Source organism: Eulemur rufifrons, chromosome 7, assembly GCF_041146395.1.
Source record: "Eulemur rufifrons isolate Redbay chromosome 7, OSU_ERuf_1, whole genome shotgun sequence".
Lineage (NCBI taxonomy): Eukaryota > Metazoa > Chordata > Mammalia > Primates > Lemuridae > Eulemur > Eulemur rufifrons.
The window spans coordinates 118,279,717-118,296,375 of NC_090989.1; the positions used below are offsets into that span (position 1 = coordinate 118,279,717).

General features: G+C 38.5%; 1 protein-coding gene across 8 annotated transcripts in view; it reads right to left on the reverse strand.

The window, feature by feature from the left end:
- Positions 1–6,602, reverse strand: part of ARMC8 (armadillo repeat containing 8) — a 105,369-nt gene extending 98,767 nt beyond the window's left edge. For 2 of the 8 annotated variants that reach the window (XM_069473191.1, XM_069473189.1), the window contains exon 1: positions 6,266–6,488. Coding sequence is in view for 4 of the 8 variants with exons in the window: in XM_069473189.1 (XP_069329290.1) it covers positions 6,266–6,310 (45 nt within the window). In the remaining 4 variants the exon portion in view is untranslated. Of the gene's footprint in view, positions 1–5,367; positions 5,508–5,596; positions 5,609–6,265 lie in introns of those variants that run through there. The other 6 variants (XM_069473187.1, XM_069473185.1, XM_069473186.1 and 3 more) reach the window with 6 other exon arrangements.
- Between the last annotated feature and the right edge of the window lie 10,057 nt (positions 6,603–16,659).

The following is a 16,659-nucleotide window of genomic DNA, read 5'->3' on the forward strand; positions in this document are numbered from 1 at the left end:
TTCCAGGTGGTAACGTCCTCCAAATATTAATAGATCTTATGGGCTGGAAATTCTTCCCACTAGACCACAACTTTTTATTTCTAATATAAAGCATAACATGGTCTCATTCCCCCTCGGCCAATACCTATATTATAAATATGATAGAGAATGTTAACTCTTTATTCTTCTGACATTATGGAATGTGTCAAAATGATTTTCCTTCATCAAAATGACAAGTGGGGAGGACTGTTTCTGCAAAACTGCTCTTATTTGGAATATCTTTAATTTCTATCTAAACAATCCCAGGGATCACAGCATAACCGTTCAGTGAAGGCAGCCATTTTCCAATTCTGAGAAGGCAACAGGAATTTTTTTTGTCAAATAGTACCATATCTTTACCCAGAAGTCAACATGACAGATGGTACTGCAAAACAATTGCCAAATCAGAAATTAAAAACATGCAAGTCAGAATCACTGACATTCCTGGCCCATGGCACTAAGTATTTTAAACTTTAATGAGAATTGAAGGTGACAGGAAGGATACGTTTCCAAGCGAAATCTGAAGACCCTACACAAGGGTGTTTCTGATTCTTGATAGAGTTTAAAAGACGTCCTGAGCACCTGCCGTCTGAATTCAGATAGCAATCTCTCCTTAAAGACACAGTGAGATGTCCAGAAACATACAATGAGCACCTCCCATTTTTCACACGCTGCCACCAAAGATGAGAAAGTTCATATGGATAGATTCTTTTAGGATAACCTACTGACATACCCTGTGCTCACTGGTGCTTTGTAAATCAATGGAAAACTTTAAAATGTGCTGTACAGATTTTATTTTGCATTTATTACTAAAAACCAAGGGAGGCCAAACTTATGTTTATAGGATAGTTTAACTTCACAGAAATTTTTTTTCTAATTACTGTCAGTTGTTCATGTAAGAGAGCAAATCAATAAGCAGCTATAGGCAAGGCAACAAAATGCTTATATCTGTCAAGAACAAAACAAAACAAAGGAACATCCAAACTTGGAATACCCTATACAATTCTAACAATTGCTGTCAAAAAAAAAAAAAAAAAAAAAAAAAGCATGACACTGGGAAAAGATTGTAAAGGAGGCAACTGAAATCAACAAGTATCTCAGCTGTCTATAACAGCCTACAAAGTGATTCAAATGCATTTTATTACCTTGCCTCTCTCAAACAATTACAAAGTGACCAAAGTAAAATGCAATCATCCTCTTAACGGGGTCTTTCATGAAGCATAAATTTTCATTTTGATAAAGTCCAATTTATCAATTTTTTAATAGGTCATGGTTTCAGTGTTGTATCTAAGAATTCTCCAACAAAAATCAAGGTTCCACAAATTTTCTGTTTTATTCTAAAAGTTTTACTTTATGATTTGGAATAAAAATCTATGATCCATCTTGAGTTACTTTTTGGATAAGGTGGAGATCACGGTTCATTTTTTAACCCATGGTTAAGAGGACGAAAAGACAAGTTACAGATTGAGAGAAAATATTTGCAAACACCTGACAAAGGACTCATATCTAAAACATATAAAGGGCTTTCAAACTCCAATAGTCAAAAAGCAAACAGTCCAATTAGAAGTGGACAAAAGAACATGAAGGAATATTTTACCAAGGAGGATATATGGATGGCAAATAAGCAATGAAAAGATTTTCAACACTACTAATCATTAGGGAAATGCAAATTAAGGCCATAATAAGATATCATTCACACCTATTGGAACAGCTAAAAGTAAAAAAATAATAATATCAAATGCTACCGAGGATACAGAGAAATCAGACCTCTCATACATTACTGGTAGGAATGTAAAATGGTACAGCCACTCTGGAAATGTTTGTCAGTTTCTTTTAAAACTAAACATACATTTACCACATGATCCAGCAACTGCATCCTGGGTATTTAGCTCAGAGATATGAAAAGTTACATCCACACAAACCTATACATGATTCTTCATGGTGGGTTATAACAGCCAAAAACAGGAAACAAAAATGCCCAATAGATGAATGGTTAAACTGTGGTACATCCATACCATGAAACATTACTTAGCAATAAAAAGGAATAAACTATTGATACATGTAACAACTTGGATGGATCTCAAAAGCATTATGCTGAATGACAAAACCAACCTCAAAGTCACTGTATAATTCCATATGTGTAACATTACAGAAAGTGACAAAATTATAGAGACAATTGCCAGGGGTTAGGTATAGTGGGAACGGGGGTTGGAGAGGCAGATGCGACGATATGACTGTAAAAAGGTAGCTTGAGGGAGATTTTTGTAGTAATGGAATAATCATATATCTTGACAGTGGTGGTGGTTACACAAATATACACATGTGATAAAATGATACAGAAATATATACACAGTTACACCAATATCAATTTCCTGGTTTTGCTACTGTGCTATAACTATGTAAGATGTAACCAACAGAGGAAACTGGGTGAAGTGTACACAAAGACTGCTCCGTATTACCTTTCCAACTTCCTGTGAATCTATAATTATTTAAAAATAAAAAATGTTTTAAAACGCAATCAATGTAAAATAATCCAGAAGTATGAAAAACACGGGAGAAATTTATAAATTTGTTGGAAAGGGTGAGGTTGTAATGCTAAATGCAAACCAAAGAGGAGCGGTCATGGTTCAGTCTAGAAAGAGTGAGAGCCGGAGAGTTTTTCCAACTCCCTGAAATAGATAGCTCAATCAAACGTTTATTGAGCACTTAGTACTTACAAGATACAGTGTTATAAGTAATAGTGGAATAAAAAAAAGGAGCTGGCATGGTGCTCATGCCTGAAATCCCAGCTACATAGGAGGCTGAGGTGGGAGGAGTACTTTAGGCCAGGAGTCTGAGACCACGCTGGGCAACATAGCAAGATCCTGTCTCTGAAATATAATAATAATTTTTTAAAAAAGGTCAAGCACTTACCTCTGAATTAATTTACTCTCTAAGAAGATAAGATGGAATGATTACTAAAGGCCTCAAGGCCTCTGCAAAAGCAGTTCCCTTTGCCTGGAATGCTCTTCTACCGTCACTTTTTCTAGTTAGTTCTTACTCATCCTTGAACTGTCAACTCAGTGTCATTTCTTCAAGGAAACATTCCCTAGCTCTTCTCAGTGCCCTCTATATTAGATCAGTTTTCTCTATCACATGTTTGAACAGCACCCTATATATTTCATTCATAATACTAATCACCACGCACAAACAACTGTGTGATTATCTGATGTCTATTTTCCCCATTAGGCTAAAACCTCCAAAAGGACAAACATAAGTCTGTATAGCTTACCACTGTATTCCCAAACATAATTCCATGCCTGGCAAATGACAGAAGCTCAAAATATACGTATGGAATATATACATACAAACCTATAATTCATATGTACAGAGAAGTGGACAATAAGATTTACCAGAGTCTGAAAGAACCCAACACCACTTCAACCTGAGAAAGCCAGTTTATACGGAATAGAAGGTTCATGTAGAAGATAAACAATCCTAAAGCCAAAGCTGAATAGGAACCTGTGCCTTTGGCAATAGGAGCCCACTAAAGAACTGAAACAGGAGTGCAGCTGTCCCAAGTGTTCTTTAGGAAAATTAATGTAGAAATGGATTTGAAATAAGAGGATAAGACACTAGAGGCAGTAAAAATAATTAAAAGGACACTGTGGTAGTGCAGGCACAAAACTATAAGGTCCTGAATGAGAGTGGAAATGGGAACAGAAAGATGTGAGAAACACTAAGAATAAAGAAGCAACAGGTCTTAACTGATTAGATGTAGAGGGGCATGAAAGGAGTAACAGTCAAAGATGATTCAGGAGGTTTAATAGTGAGTGAGCAGTGAAAGATAAATACTATTAACAGAAACTGCATGTCATCATTAAGTCCTCTTAGGAGAAGGAATGTGCTCTGTTGGAAGTGATAGGTGACATCCGTACAACTTAAGATATGAGATGTGATGTAGAAAAAAAAGACAAGGCTGGCAATGCAGATGTGTGAATTGATCAGTTAAAGTTAGGAGAGTGAATGAGATCTCTAAGGGAGAAGGTATAAAGGGCCTTAGATGGAAATCCTTTAAAACAATTTGAATTCCTCCTTGCTCAAATTATGTTTATCAAGCTATATGTCATCCAGACTATGAGTGCCTTGAAGGCATTTCTGACTTCATCCTTGCATTCCCTAAAGCTGTGGTCCCCAACCCTCAGACCCATTACTAATCCATGGCCTGTAAGGAAATGGGCAGCGCATCATCACCTGAGCTCCTCACCTCACCCTCCCATCCCCAGTCCGTGGAAAAATTGTCTTCCTTGAAACTGGTCCTTGGTGCCAAAAAGGTTAGGGACTGCTGCCCTAAAGCATACAATATAGGCTTTAGTACGTAACTGGTCCACAGTAAGTAACTTACTAAAGGAATCACACTCAAGATAATTTCTGATTAATATTCCCTATAAAAAGTGGTGCCCTGGGTAGTACTTTGAAAGTTACAGGCTTCACTTTAAATTAGTAAAACCAGCGAGTTTAAACAGCTTACTTAAATCACTTATCCAAAGCTCTGATTTCCCAAGGCTCTAGGACTAAAGATTTAACAGACCAGACCTTGGGACTATGAAAACCTTTAAAAAGTAAGCCCCCAATTAGACTATGGCTAAAGCAAATCCTAACCAGAAAAAGGAAATACTCTTCAAGAAGTTTTTGAATAAAGCAAGCAGAATATATTATTTACTGAGGAAGTGAAATAAATGAAATTTTTCAATCGCATGCATTATACAAGTGAACAATGTACAAAAAGTAAGAAATTTCAGGTAAACTGAATAACTGAAATCTAAACGAGATAATTAAAGGGGAACTGAGAACAACTGAGACATATACTTTTTTTAAAAAACGTAATGAGGGAAAAGTCATCGGCTTGCACTCCCAAAAACCTTCCTGGGTATGTTATATATTACAGTCAGAGGTGCAGTAATAGGCTAATCTGATTCAATACTTAGGTGAACAGTATTTCTCCAGTTGCAATCTAAAAGGAAAAAGAACTGCTAACATGGATCAGGGCACAAGTTTACTGACAGCTTCCCAAAATTAAATTATTATTGTAGCATTAACTTAAGCCTTTTCAAGGGTGCAATCTGCCACATAGTTCTAATGGTGAATCATAAGCAAATGTCCCAGGCGCTTTCAGATAGGTGAATGTGTTTGTAGGAGAAGTCAGGTAAGAGTAAAGAAACGGTTGGAGTTATAAGATTAGAGAACCCAACAAACCATCTATACTCCAACTACTCTCTCAGTATCAAACTGGCTTCCAGAAGTCAAAAAGATGGTCAGTCTTTGCCTGCTTGTTTCCAACAACAGCAAATAAACCATTGGTAAACTGACCATTCTCAGAGTCGGACAGCTCGAATTTGTTGCAAAATCCTTCGAAGTTATGTCCCCGTAACTTTCATTCCCGGTCCTGGTTCAAGAGCAACACAGTAAAAGGCAAAAATTGTCTTTTTTTTTTTTTTTTTTTTAAATAACTTAAAAAAAAAAAAAAACAAAACAAAACCGGGTATTACTTCCTGGCACATCAATACGTTCCCTTCTTTCAATAACAGAGAAAACTCACCTGTCCCCTTCCCTTCAGTGTTTGACTCCCCTTAAAGAAAAAATATCAGGCACAGGGACTATATAGTTCCTTCAGATTCAGAGCCGCGACCTCCTGAGCAGAGCGAAGAAAAGGGACTTAAATAATCGCATACACTAGGAAGAGTTGCAGCTGATATAAAATCTCCATTGCCAAGAAGCTCCCGCTGGTGCCCGGGTGCTGAGACGCGATAGAAGCCACACAGACCTGGCAGCTCTGAGGAAGTGGGGGCCAAAAAGCCTGCACCTTTTCTTGCCAAAGCCCCGGAGAGCTGAGTGAGCGCTCGTTCCCAGGCCGGCGGCGCGCTCCGCCCCGGAGAAGAGGCACCGCTAAGACCAAAGCTCAGTGAAACGCTCGGCAAAGCCCAAGCCGCGCTGCCGGGCTAGCAGCCGGTACGCCCAACCACCCCGCCTGCCAGACGCCATCCTGGGAACCCGCACCCGTGGGAGCTCCCGGAGTTGGAGACGTCTCTGGCTCCGCTGGGGTCCCGTCTATCCCACCCGTCCACCCTCCTTCACTCCCTGGCCCAAGGCTGAGCCGGAGGCCACCACCGGGGGTGGTGCCCAGGAAGCACACCGCGCTTGAGGGAATGTTGCGGACCGGGCTGCGGCGCCCCGGCGGGCGGACTGACGGCCGCGGCGGGTCACTCACCGAGAGGACGCTCATGCGGATTGGGGTCTCCAACAAGCACGCCATCTTGAGCCTTCCCACCCGGCTGCTGCCGGCGCCGGCGCGGGGGCCGGCACTTTCGACAGCCAACTATTGGGCCAACGCAGGCACCTCGGCAGAGAGTCAGCCAGGTAGACGAGAACGGCCCACTCTCTGGACGCCACTCAAGTACAGGAAAGGCCCACAGAAGGGAAAGCAAAGAGCAACCGCGCCAGAGGCCGTCTTACGAATCGTCCCCTCAGAAACAGCAGCTACTCTCAGCCTGGGTTAGAGGTGGGAGCGGGCGGCGGTTTCCGCATGCGCAAAGAAAGATCTGCCGCAGGTGGGGCCTCAGAGGCGGAGTCTCGCGCTGGCGCTACGAGCTCTACAGAGCCATAAATTTCAGTTTATGGGTTCGCGGATTCGCATTCCGAAAAACGAGTACGTGGAGTCACGTATATAGTTTGAGGTTCACTTTCACATTCATTACCTCACTCTGTCTTTGCACTAAACTCCATCATCTTCATTTCATAGGTGGAGAAACTATGATCTCAGAACCAGATCTTCTGCCACCAATAAGAATTGTTTCACGATCCGACGCAGAAGTGTGACCTGCTTTAGTGTTGTGTGCTCGACCCATTTATTCTGGTGTTGTGTTAAGAATAGGTACTCTAGAGCCTGAATGCCGGGGCTTCATCCTTACTACTTCACTTTATCAGCTACATTACCTCGGGCAAGTTAGCCTCCATCTGTTGGTTTATCTGTAAAATAAGGGTTAAGGAGAACAGAGGAGTCAGTAAACGTAAAGCGCTCAGAACAAGCCTTCCTTTGACTTGGTTGACAGGTTTCACCTTCGTACTGCTCAAAACCACTAAAGTTTTCACAGTGTGGTTGCAATGAGCCTGTTCTATTACTTGTCTTCCATTTCTATAGCCACTCCCTAATTCAGGCTGCTATAACCTTTCCCCTGGACTACAGCAGTAGCCTTCCAACTGGTCTTGTAGCTGATAGCCTCTCCTTCATTTGGCTCCTCACTGGTTTCCTGTCTTCCCCAGTACTTGGTTTCCAAACTTACTGTAGCGTTTATCACCCTTGCTTATGGATTTGTGTTCCTTAACAAACATTGAGTTCCTGGAAGACAGGAATTTTATTTTAGACATTGCTTCTGTCATAACACTATTTCCCAAACTTCAGTATGTACATACTACCTACACGATTTTTGCCAATCTATCCCCAGGTGTTATGATTGATTCAATATTTTTCTTTAAAGCCAATGTCAACTCATTTAAAAATTCTAGCCTCGCACAATATTTTGGGAGCCCAAGGCAGGAGGATCACTTAAGGCCAGGAGTTCAAGACCAGCCTGGGCAACATAGTGAGACCCCATTTCTACAAAAATTTTAAAAATTAACTGGGCATGGTGGTGCACACCTGTAGTCCCAGCTCCTCAGGAGGCTGAGGCAGGATTGCTTGAGCCCATGAGTTTGAGGCTGCAGTGAGCTATGATCATGTCACTGCCCTCCAGCCTGGGTGACAGAGTGAGACCCTGTCTCTAAATAAATAAATAGATAAATGAATCAAAATTTTAGCCTCATCTTAAACCATAGTATTCTGTGAAATCAAGTTTGTTGTGCTCCTTATTTTTATTCTAGTACACATTAATGTACATAACTACAAAATGTCTAAATGTCCATCCATGTACCACCTAAAATCACAGCAAGTACTGTATGCTGCAAAGGAGCAGAGTATAACCGTTGCACATAGTATACATAGGTTTCAAATGAGTTTTCAACTGACGTTTGTCTAGTATAGCTGTATTTGATCCACACTCCATCCATTAGCTCAAGCAATATATCCTCCATGAAATTCCCCCCCCCCAAAATATGGGTTAGGTGACCCCTTGCCCCATGTGTTCATACATCATTTTGTTCTTGCCACTAACATATTCTCTGCAACATTATATTGTAATTGTAGGGTTTTTTTTTTGGTAATTGTTTACTTGTTTGTTTCCTCATTATACAATTCAGGGTAGACATTAGCAATTTTATCTTCTAGGTCTTTTATATCAGTGCCTAGTATAGTCATTTAGTAAATATTTGTTGAATGAATTTTTGGTTTAGTTTGAGTCTGAGACAAAGATTTGTGTGCAGGTAGTTTACGTGGAAAGTGCTTCCAAGGAAAAAGAATCGATGGGTCAGGGAGAATGAGAAAAGAAAGAAGAAAAAGTCAATATAAGTGTCTATTATTGAGGCCACTGTTTATTCCTCAAGCACTTCTGCGAAACATACAGAATGCCTTCCTGGATTATCCATCTTGAAACTAGAGACTTTGTCCACCATTCCCACCCTGTATTGGTTGAGGGTTTCCTAAAGGCTGTTAATTCCCTGCCCTCCTAGATGGTATTTCTGCACAGAACAGAGAGGGCTTCCTTAATATAATGTAGAAAACAGAGTGTGGTAGAATATAGGCAGCATAAATTTGAGCTTACACAGAACTGTCACTGCAGTTGTGACTGAAATCAGAGCAGAGAGGAGCTAGGCAATGTGCCTCAAGACATCCAACATCTCTGCTACTCAGGCTTTCCTGATTTATTTCCAGAAGACTGACACGGCCATTTTACAGGAAGGAAACATTGAATAGCTAACTTCTAAGTTTGAAGATTAGGAATCTTGCTTCTAGTTCAACTTTTGCCGCTAAATAACTTTAGGTACACTCTTCGAATCAAAGTAATGAGTAGAAATTGGTGGATAAAAGGAAATTTTGATTTAGCCTCCATGTAACAACAGAACAGTTAAATTTGATGCTGTGTTGAATAAGGAAATATCCCTGCAAACAGAAATGAAATTTCTCCCTATCCTCCCATGGCTCGTAGAGCACTATGAGTTTTTGAAAAAAATAATTACAACAAAGTGTGAGTTTAATGAAGAAAAACAGAAATGCAAAACAGGAAGTAAGTAGCCAGAAAGAAATCTGAAAAATATTTATAAATATCTGTGTAGAACTTCCCAGGATGAGAAACAAAGCCAATTTTTTAAAATAGAGACATATCTATGCAAAAATAGGAAAGCTTAAAGCATAGAAAGATAGGTATAAATCCAAAACTGAATGGTCACAAAAGGAATTTAGAAGAATTTCTTTAAAGATTTGAAAGCAGAAGAGACACTGTAAATAAACAAAAAGAGAAAATGGACTAACAGTGGTATAGAAGAGATATGGTGCAGTTCAGCAGCTTTACTTGTACATGCATGCACTGAACTAGGATTTCAAAGTGGAATAAAGACATGGTTTCTGCTTTCAGCAGACAGGAATAAAAGTGAGAGTGTGAGAGGTTCAAGAATTTGCTTAAGGTTCCTTGGGAGCAAGAGGCTGAATTAATTTGGGCACAGGTTTCTCTGGTTTCAAAATTCTTTCCAGAGCTCCTACAGTCCTCTGGGACCTGAGAGGATTCTCCCAGATGAGACCGCTAAGCATTCACCTAAGCAACCAGCCAATTACAGGAAGTCTACAAAGCCTTTGCAATGGGAAATAATGTATCAGTAATTCATCAGGTCCACAGAGGGTGTGAAATATGTATATGCACAAAGTAGAAGTAGTGAGATGTTTTAAAAGTCTTTTATTAGAAACCACAGCAAAAAAAAAAAAGAAAGAAAGAAAGAAAGAAAATGCTGTTTTTAAAATTGTATTACTGCTATGGTATGATTCCAACTTACAAATGTAGAAGAAACGATGGAAGAAATGTTACCACTTGACAACCTTATGAGTTATAATTAGGCAAGAATCATAAATGCATTTTTACCAATTCGTTGAACTAATTGGTAAAAATATGAGAAACAGGGTATTTTCATAGTCTCAAAGTATCTCTCCACAAGATACCAATGATAGTGGGGAAACGTGGTAAACATCACTTTATTCAAGTAATTATAATTACTATCACCAGTAAGGGGATAAATAAACACTATTATTTGATTCACTGAGAAGCATACAACATCACTTCTGTGGTATTTCTGCCAAAAATACATATGTGTAATCATGAGGAAACATTAGATAAACCCTAACTGAGGGACCGTCTACAAAATAACACACATATGGACATACAACCTTCAAAAATATCATGAAAGACAAAGAAAAACTGAGGAATTGTTTCAGATTAAAGGAGACTAAAGTGATATGACAACTAATTGCAATTTGTGATCTAGGATTGAATCTTGGACAAGGAAGAACCTTTTTTTTTCTTTTACTAAAAAGGACATCAGTGGGACAATTGGCAAAATTTCAATGAAGTTTGTAGATGAGGTACATTGTTAATGTCTTGATTTTGATACTATGTTGATACTATACTACTATCGTCATGAAGAGAATGCGCTTGTTCTTAGGAAATATACAGTGAAGAATTTAAGTGTAAAAAATTGAATTACTGTGGATTAAGCAATTGTTTTTCCTTTAATAATGAAAAAGGAACTCATTTAAAAAATAAAAAAAAGAGTACCTAGCCAAGAATCTTGGAAATTCATTCATTTGAATACATACACACACACATATATACACATACATAAATATTGGGTACCTATATGTGCCAGACACTGTGCCCAGGAGTGGGAATGCAATTATGAACAAGATAGATATATTTCCTATTCTCACAGAGTTTCAGGCAAGAGGTGGAGACAAGTGAACAAATCATTAGATTGCAGGGTGATAAATGAGAGGGTGTGGGACCGTAGTGGGAGGGTGTGGGGCCACGGGAAAGCATAGGAGGGAAACCTCACCAGGACTGAGGTCATAGGAAGTCCTTATAGTGGAGCTGGTACCCAAGCTCTGACCTGAAGTATGAACAGGAACAAACCAGGCAAAGCCCTGTGTGTTATTCCACACAGAGCCTGGCTTGTCCATAAACATTTGTCTAATTGAACAATTAAGATACCACTTCTCTGGATTTAGATGTGGTAACACTGGCAGATCTTCCAAAACCATGGCTTGGACAAAAGCTTCCGTTATTTAAAGAAGAAACACTATAGAACCAACCTGTCTTCAGATGGCTGTATGATCTTCCAGATTGCCTACGTCACAGAAAGACTTCCCACTTCCCTTAAGCAAGAGTGACCACATCAGGCAAAATGTTTCAAAATGGAGAAGAAAAGGTAACAAGTTAGGCAAAGTAAATCTGATCTTTTTATCATTTACAATACAGGAACAGAATTTGGAAGTCATAAAACCTGTACATAAGAGAGATTCCTTATTTTTTTTTTCTTCTGAAATCAGAAAGTCCAACAAAATGTCTGACAAGTTTAAGATTCAGAGATTACAGGCACCACAGAACTCTTTTATTCATTTGTGATGTTTGCCTCTCTTTACAACTTCAGCTTACAGTTTTAACACCACAGGTATGTTCGCGCCTTAACTAGGTTTTCCTGTAGAGTGTGCTGCCCTCAGGTGGTGGTAGGTGCCATAATCACATCATTCAACTATAAGAGATAGATAGCAAGGATAAATGTTTTTTTTTTCTTATGTTTATAACACTTTATTTATAAACTGACTTGAAAACTCATTGCCCATACATCTGCACTCCCTTGCTTCATGGAGGTTTCTTCTCAATATGTCATGCTAATAGTAAGGCCTTCCTGAACCACCATATATTAATTAAGTACCCTACATTTCCAATTCCTTTACTCTGCTCTATTTTTAATTATCCATCTCTTAAACACCACTCTCAACAGTCCTCAATTTTTATCCAACCTTATTTGTCTGGATTGCATTGTCAAGTCATTTTTTTCAAGAAGTGCCATGAGTATTGTCTCCCTGGAGTTCTTTTCATAGTTGCATATCAGCTTGTTGCCTTTTACATGAATGACATATAGGCTGGCACATCATGTAGGAAAACAGAACCCACTCTATGTATTTTATTTTATTATTGTTATTTTTTCAAACAAAAGGTCTCATATATTTATTACTGAGCCAGCTTATTAGTGCAGATCATATAAACAAAGAGAAAAACCATTTTCCCAATGAAAAGTGTCTGTCCACATAGTGGTAACACTTTCAACTTGATATGGTAAGATGATAGTGACCTTGGTATAGCATAAATGTGTGTCATTTTGTGTGCAATTCCTTATGGAACCCAGCTTGGTTCTTCTCCAGTGTCTTCTCTTGGAGTTGTACCTGACTTTATTGCCAGTTTTCATCTGAATTTGCTGGGGAATGGGATGATTTTTGCTTTTGTTTCTCTGCCAGGAATAGCTTGATTCTGAAAGTCTTGTGGAGGTGATAGATGGAGTCAACCACACACACCACAATGGCAGAGAAAGGGAGTGAGCCCACTCTAGGTATTTTAAACAAAAAGATTACAAGTTACTGGGAGGACTGAAGTTGCAAACAGGGAAAGGGGTATTTTACTTAAGATCAAGAACAGCAGAAAGTTCATCATCACTGAAGGACCTTGGGGTGCTGGCCACCACTGTAGAAAGTCAGCCTTGTTTGCTGACACCACAATTGCCAGAGCCAGAAGAGAAAAGAAACAGCTTTTACCTTTCTTCTACCTTCTAATCTCCACAAGTGCCTTCCACTTGTAAAACCCAATTCAGAACGCAGCTGGCAAGGGAGTCCAAGAAATGTGGTTTCTTAGCTTCTAGCTCCTGCAATACAGGAATGAGCAGAGAACTGAAGATATGTGTTTATATAATTTGAAAGTAAGTTGCAGAAATGATAGTCCTTTACCCCTAAATATTTTAATTTGTTTCCTGAAAACAAGGAATTCTCTTATATAACTCAGTAAAATCATCAAAATTTGGAAATTAATAATAATACTGTATTATCTAATCCACAGACCTTATTCAGATTTTGTCAATTGCGCTAATAAATTGTGTTCAGTTGTCATGAATCTTTAGTCTCCTTTAATTTTTAATCTTTCTCAGTCTGTCTTGTATTTCATGACTGTCACATATATTTTTAAAAGACAGGCTAGTTACTTTCCAAAATTCTTCTCAATTTCAATTTGTCTGCTGTTTTTTTTTTTCAAGATTAGATTCAGGTTACGCATTTTTGGCAGGAATACCAAGAAGTAATGTTGTGTCATACCAGCAGGCATTATCATGCGGATTTAACCATTTCTAATGAGGTTAGCTTTGATCACTGTTAAGACAGTGTCTGCCAGGTTTCTCTCGTGTAAAATTCCTATTTTTCTTTTTCTTATTGATAAATATCTTTTGGAAAGATACTTTGAAACTATATAGGTAATCTCAAATAATAGATACTTTGAGACTATGGAAGTATCCTATAACTCTTTAAAGTTTTACGATTTACTTTTGGCATTCGTTGAAGACTCTTGCCTGAAACAATTATGATGATGATGATAATGATGATGATGGTTGTAATATGGTGATTTCTAACTCCAACTTTTCTTCTATACTTATCAGTGAGCATTCTTGTGTAAATAAGGGCTCTTCCTTTTTCTTGTTATTTATTTATATCAGTATGAACTAATAGATTCCTACTTTATCCAATGGGCTGTAGTTTATTACTATGATTGTATATTTTGATAATGAAATTGTTCCACATTTGGCCAGTGGAAATGCCTTCAATCTGGCATGCTTTTGACATCCCCACATTCTTTTTTTTTTTTTGAGACAGAGTCTCACTCTGTTGCCCAGGCTAGAGTGCTGTGGCATTAGCATAACTCATAGCAACCTCAAATTCCTGGGCTTAAGCAATCCTTCTGCCTCAGCCTCCAGAGTAGCTGGAACTACAGGCATGCACCACCATGCCCGGCTAATTTTTTCTATATATTTTTAGTTGTCTAGCTAATTTCTTTCTATTTTTAGTAGAGATGGAGGTCTCGCTCTTGCTCAGGCTGATCTCGAACTCCTGAGCTCAAATGATCCACCCACCTCGGCCTCCCAGAGTGCTCAGATTACAGGCGTGAGCCACCATGCCCGGCACATCCCCACATTCTTTAAGCATTTCCTTGACTTCTGGAATATTAAGATGATTCAGTTTCATTTTGTACTTTCCTTGTCCTAGAATCAGCCATTTCGACCAGCTGAACTCATGTCTTTTAGAGAAGAATGATATTTAGAAATCAGGATCTGGTTGCACCTAAGAAGTTTTAATGAACACTTCTGTTCAGCCTCAATCTAGATGATGCTCTTTTTAAGCATGTTTCCATAGTTGACATGTGGTTTCTTTTCCTCTTGCTCATTGTTGGGTTCCTCTATATAGATACTGTCTTTATTCTGATAGAATCCAGTAACTTCTTTTCTACTGTCAAAAGGCAAAATTACAACACATTTAGTTTAAAGATCTTATTTGGCTTTTATTTGTGATTCTAGAATTGGGCAACACCTCATCCTACAAAATAGAGTAAGTATTCCCACTGGGCAATAGCAGAATGCTGGGTTTTGTAAGGTGGGAACAAGAAAACATAACAATAGGAAAAAAGTTGATTAATTAATATCAATTAACTTCAGATTACTGTTTGTAAGGTTAAAGAAGAGTGGGCTTCCTTATTATTCTCATTAAGGTAGTTTGGAATCTCCTGTTTTCAGGAAAAACTTGTCTGTTTTGGGATTTACCTCCTTTCTTAAAGTTTCAGTTTGATTACGTGGCCCTTAGCATCAGTGACTCCATTTTGGTTTGTTTGGGTCTGTTGGGGCCTAGTGCAGGAGCTCAGTCCAAAACAGTGGCTTCCCATAATTTTTACTTAGCACCAACAAATCTGAGACCCATTTATTTTCCCCATGGGACAACACACAATTTGAGAGTACCTGCCTGTTCAGTGAGCGGCCCTTCACATTTATCAAAGAATTATCTTCATTGTTCACTCAATCTGTTTTTCTCTAACAATGCTCCTATTTCTCGTCATTCAGAATGAGAAAGAGGTGAGGCTTTCTATTTAGTTTGATTCTCTATGGATTTGAGAACATCAGTAAGAATTCTTAAGTTTATTGACTCACTAATATAGCCTCTGGAAATGAGGTTTGAGTGGGGAATAGAGTTAGGAACTGATACTGACTTTTCTATGAAGTTTAAAAACAGGCAAAACTGATCTATGGTGACAGAGGTCAGAATAGTGCTTTTCTTTGTGGGGAAGGGACTTGGGAGGACGCACAAGGGAGTCTTTCAGGACTCCAGAAATATTTAATATCTTGGTATGGGTGGTGGTTATATGGCTGATAACATATGTAAAACTTCATCAAACTATACACTTAAGATTTGATTTGTTTATGTTACTTTAAGTAAGCTGTACCTCAATTAAAATTTTTTACATGCAGAAAAAAATTTCTAGGAAAAAAAAAAATTCCTGTAACTTAAAAATGAAACAGAAAAAGTTAAATTTAACAATGTTGAAAAACGCACCCATTGTTCCATTTCAAAAATCTGATACAGAAGGAAAGGAAAATATTAAAGACTAATTGGAAATATTAGATTTCCATCTTTACCTTCTTGATCAATTTAGATATCTTGCTTGAAAATTTGAAAGAAAGTGCCCCCAAATCACTCTGGGCACAATGCCTTTATATTTATATCTTTTGCCAATTTTTCCAATGTCTTCTATTGCTATTGTTCTGTTTACATGTACTGCTTCGTTTTGAATTAATTTTTGTATATTTCTTCCTAGAATACTTATTTTATCTAGTTTTTAAAAATAGGCAGAGATGGATTTCTCATTCTCTGTATTGCATTGATTAGATTATCTTTTCTTGATTGACTTTTCCAGGTTTTTTTCTGTTTGCTTGTTTCTGTCTTGGTCACTCATTTATCAGTTTGTTCCTTTGCCTTCTTAGAAGTTTTGGAGGCATTCACCTGCTTTCATTGAGCTTGCATTCTAGTTAGGCAAACTATTTGGTAGGAAAATTAAAGTCTCTGGCCCTCTTTACCTTTCTTTTTCGTTTTCTTTTTTGCTGCCTCCGCCCTCCGTCGCGGGGGCGGGGGGTGGGGTCTTGTCCCGTTTAAAAAATAATTGATAATTTTAGAAACTCTTAGGGGGGATAGTTTTAAAAACCCTCCGTGAGTTTTTAAATTTTATTTTAAAATTATACTTATTTTAGGGTGTCTTTGAAAATAATCTTTTGTTTAATTTCTGATTCACTTTCAGGCAACTGTCTTTGCCATGACAGGTTTGTCCTAGGGAATTCGCCAATCGCGTCTGCTCACTCGTTTACCTTGGGTTAATTTTATCAAACTAAATTCCTAATTCTGGGCATTTTATTTACTATTTTGGTTTTGAATTTTAACATCCGTCAGACTGCGAGGTCTCAAACACATGCGAAAACACACAAAGCCCAAGAATCAATTTGAAGGTTCCCTGGTATGCTGGTGGTAGCCGCGCCGTTCCCTTTCCCTCTCTCGCGAGACTTGGAAAACGGAAGTGAGTTATTTCACGGGCGTCCAAACCGGGAGGCGGCTTT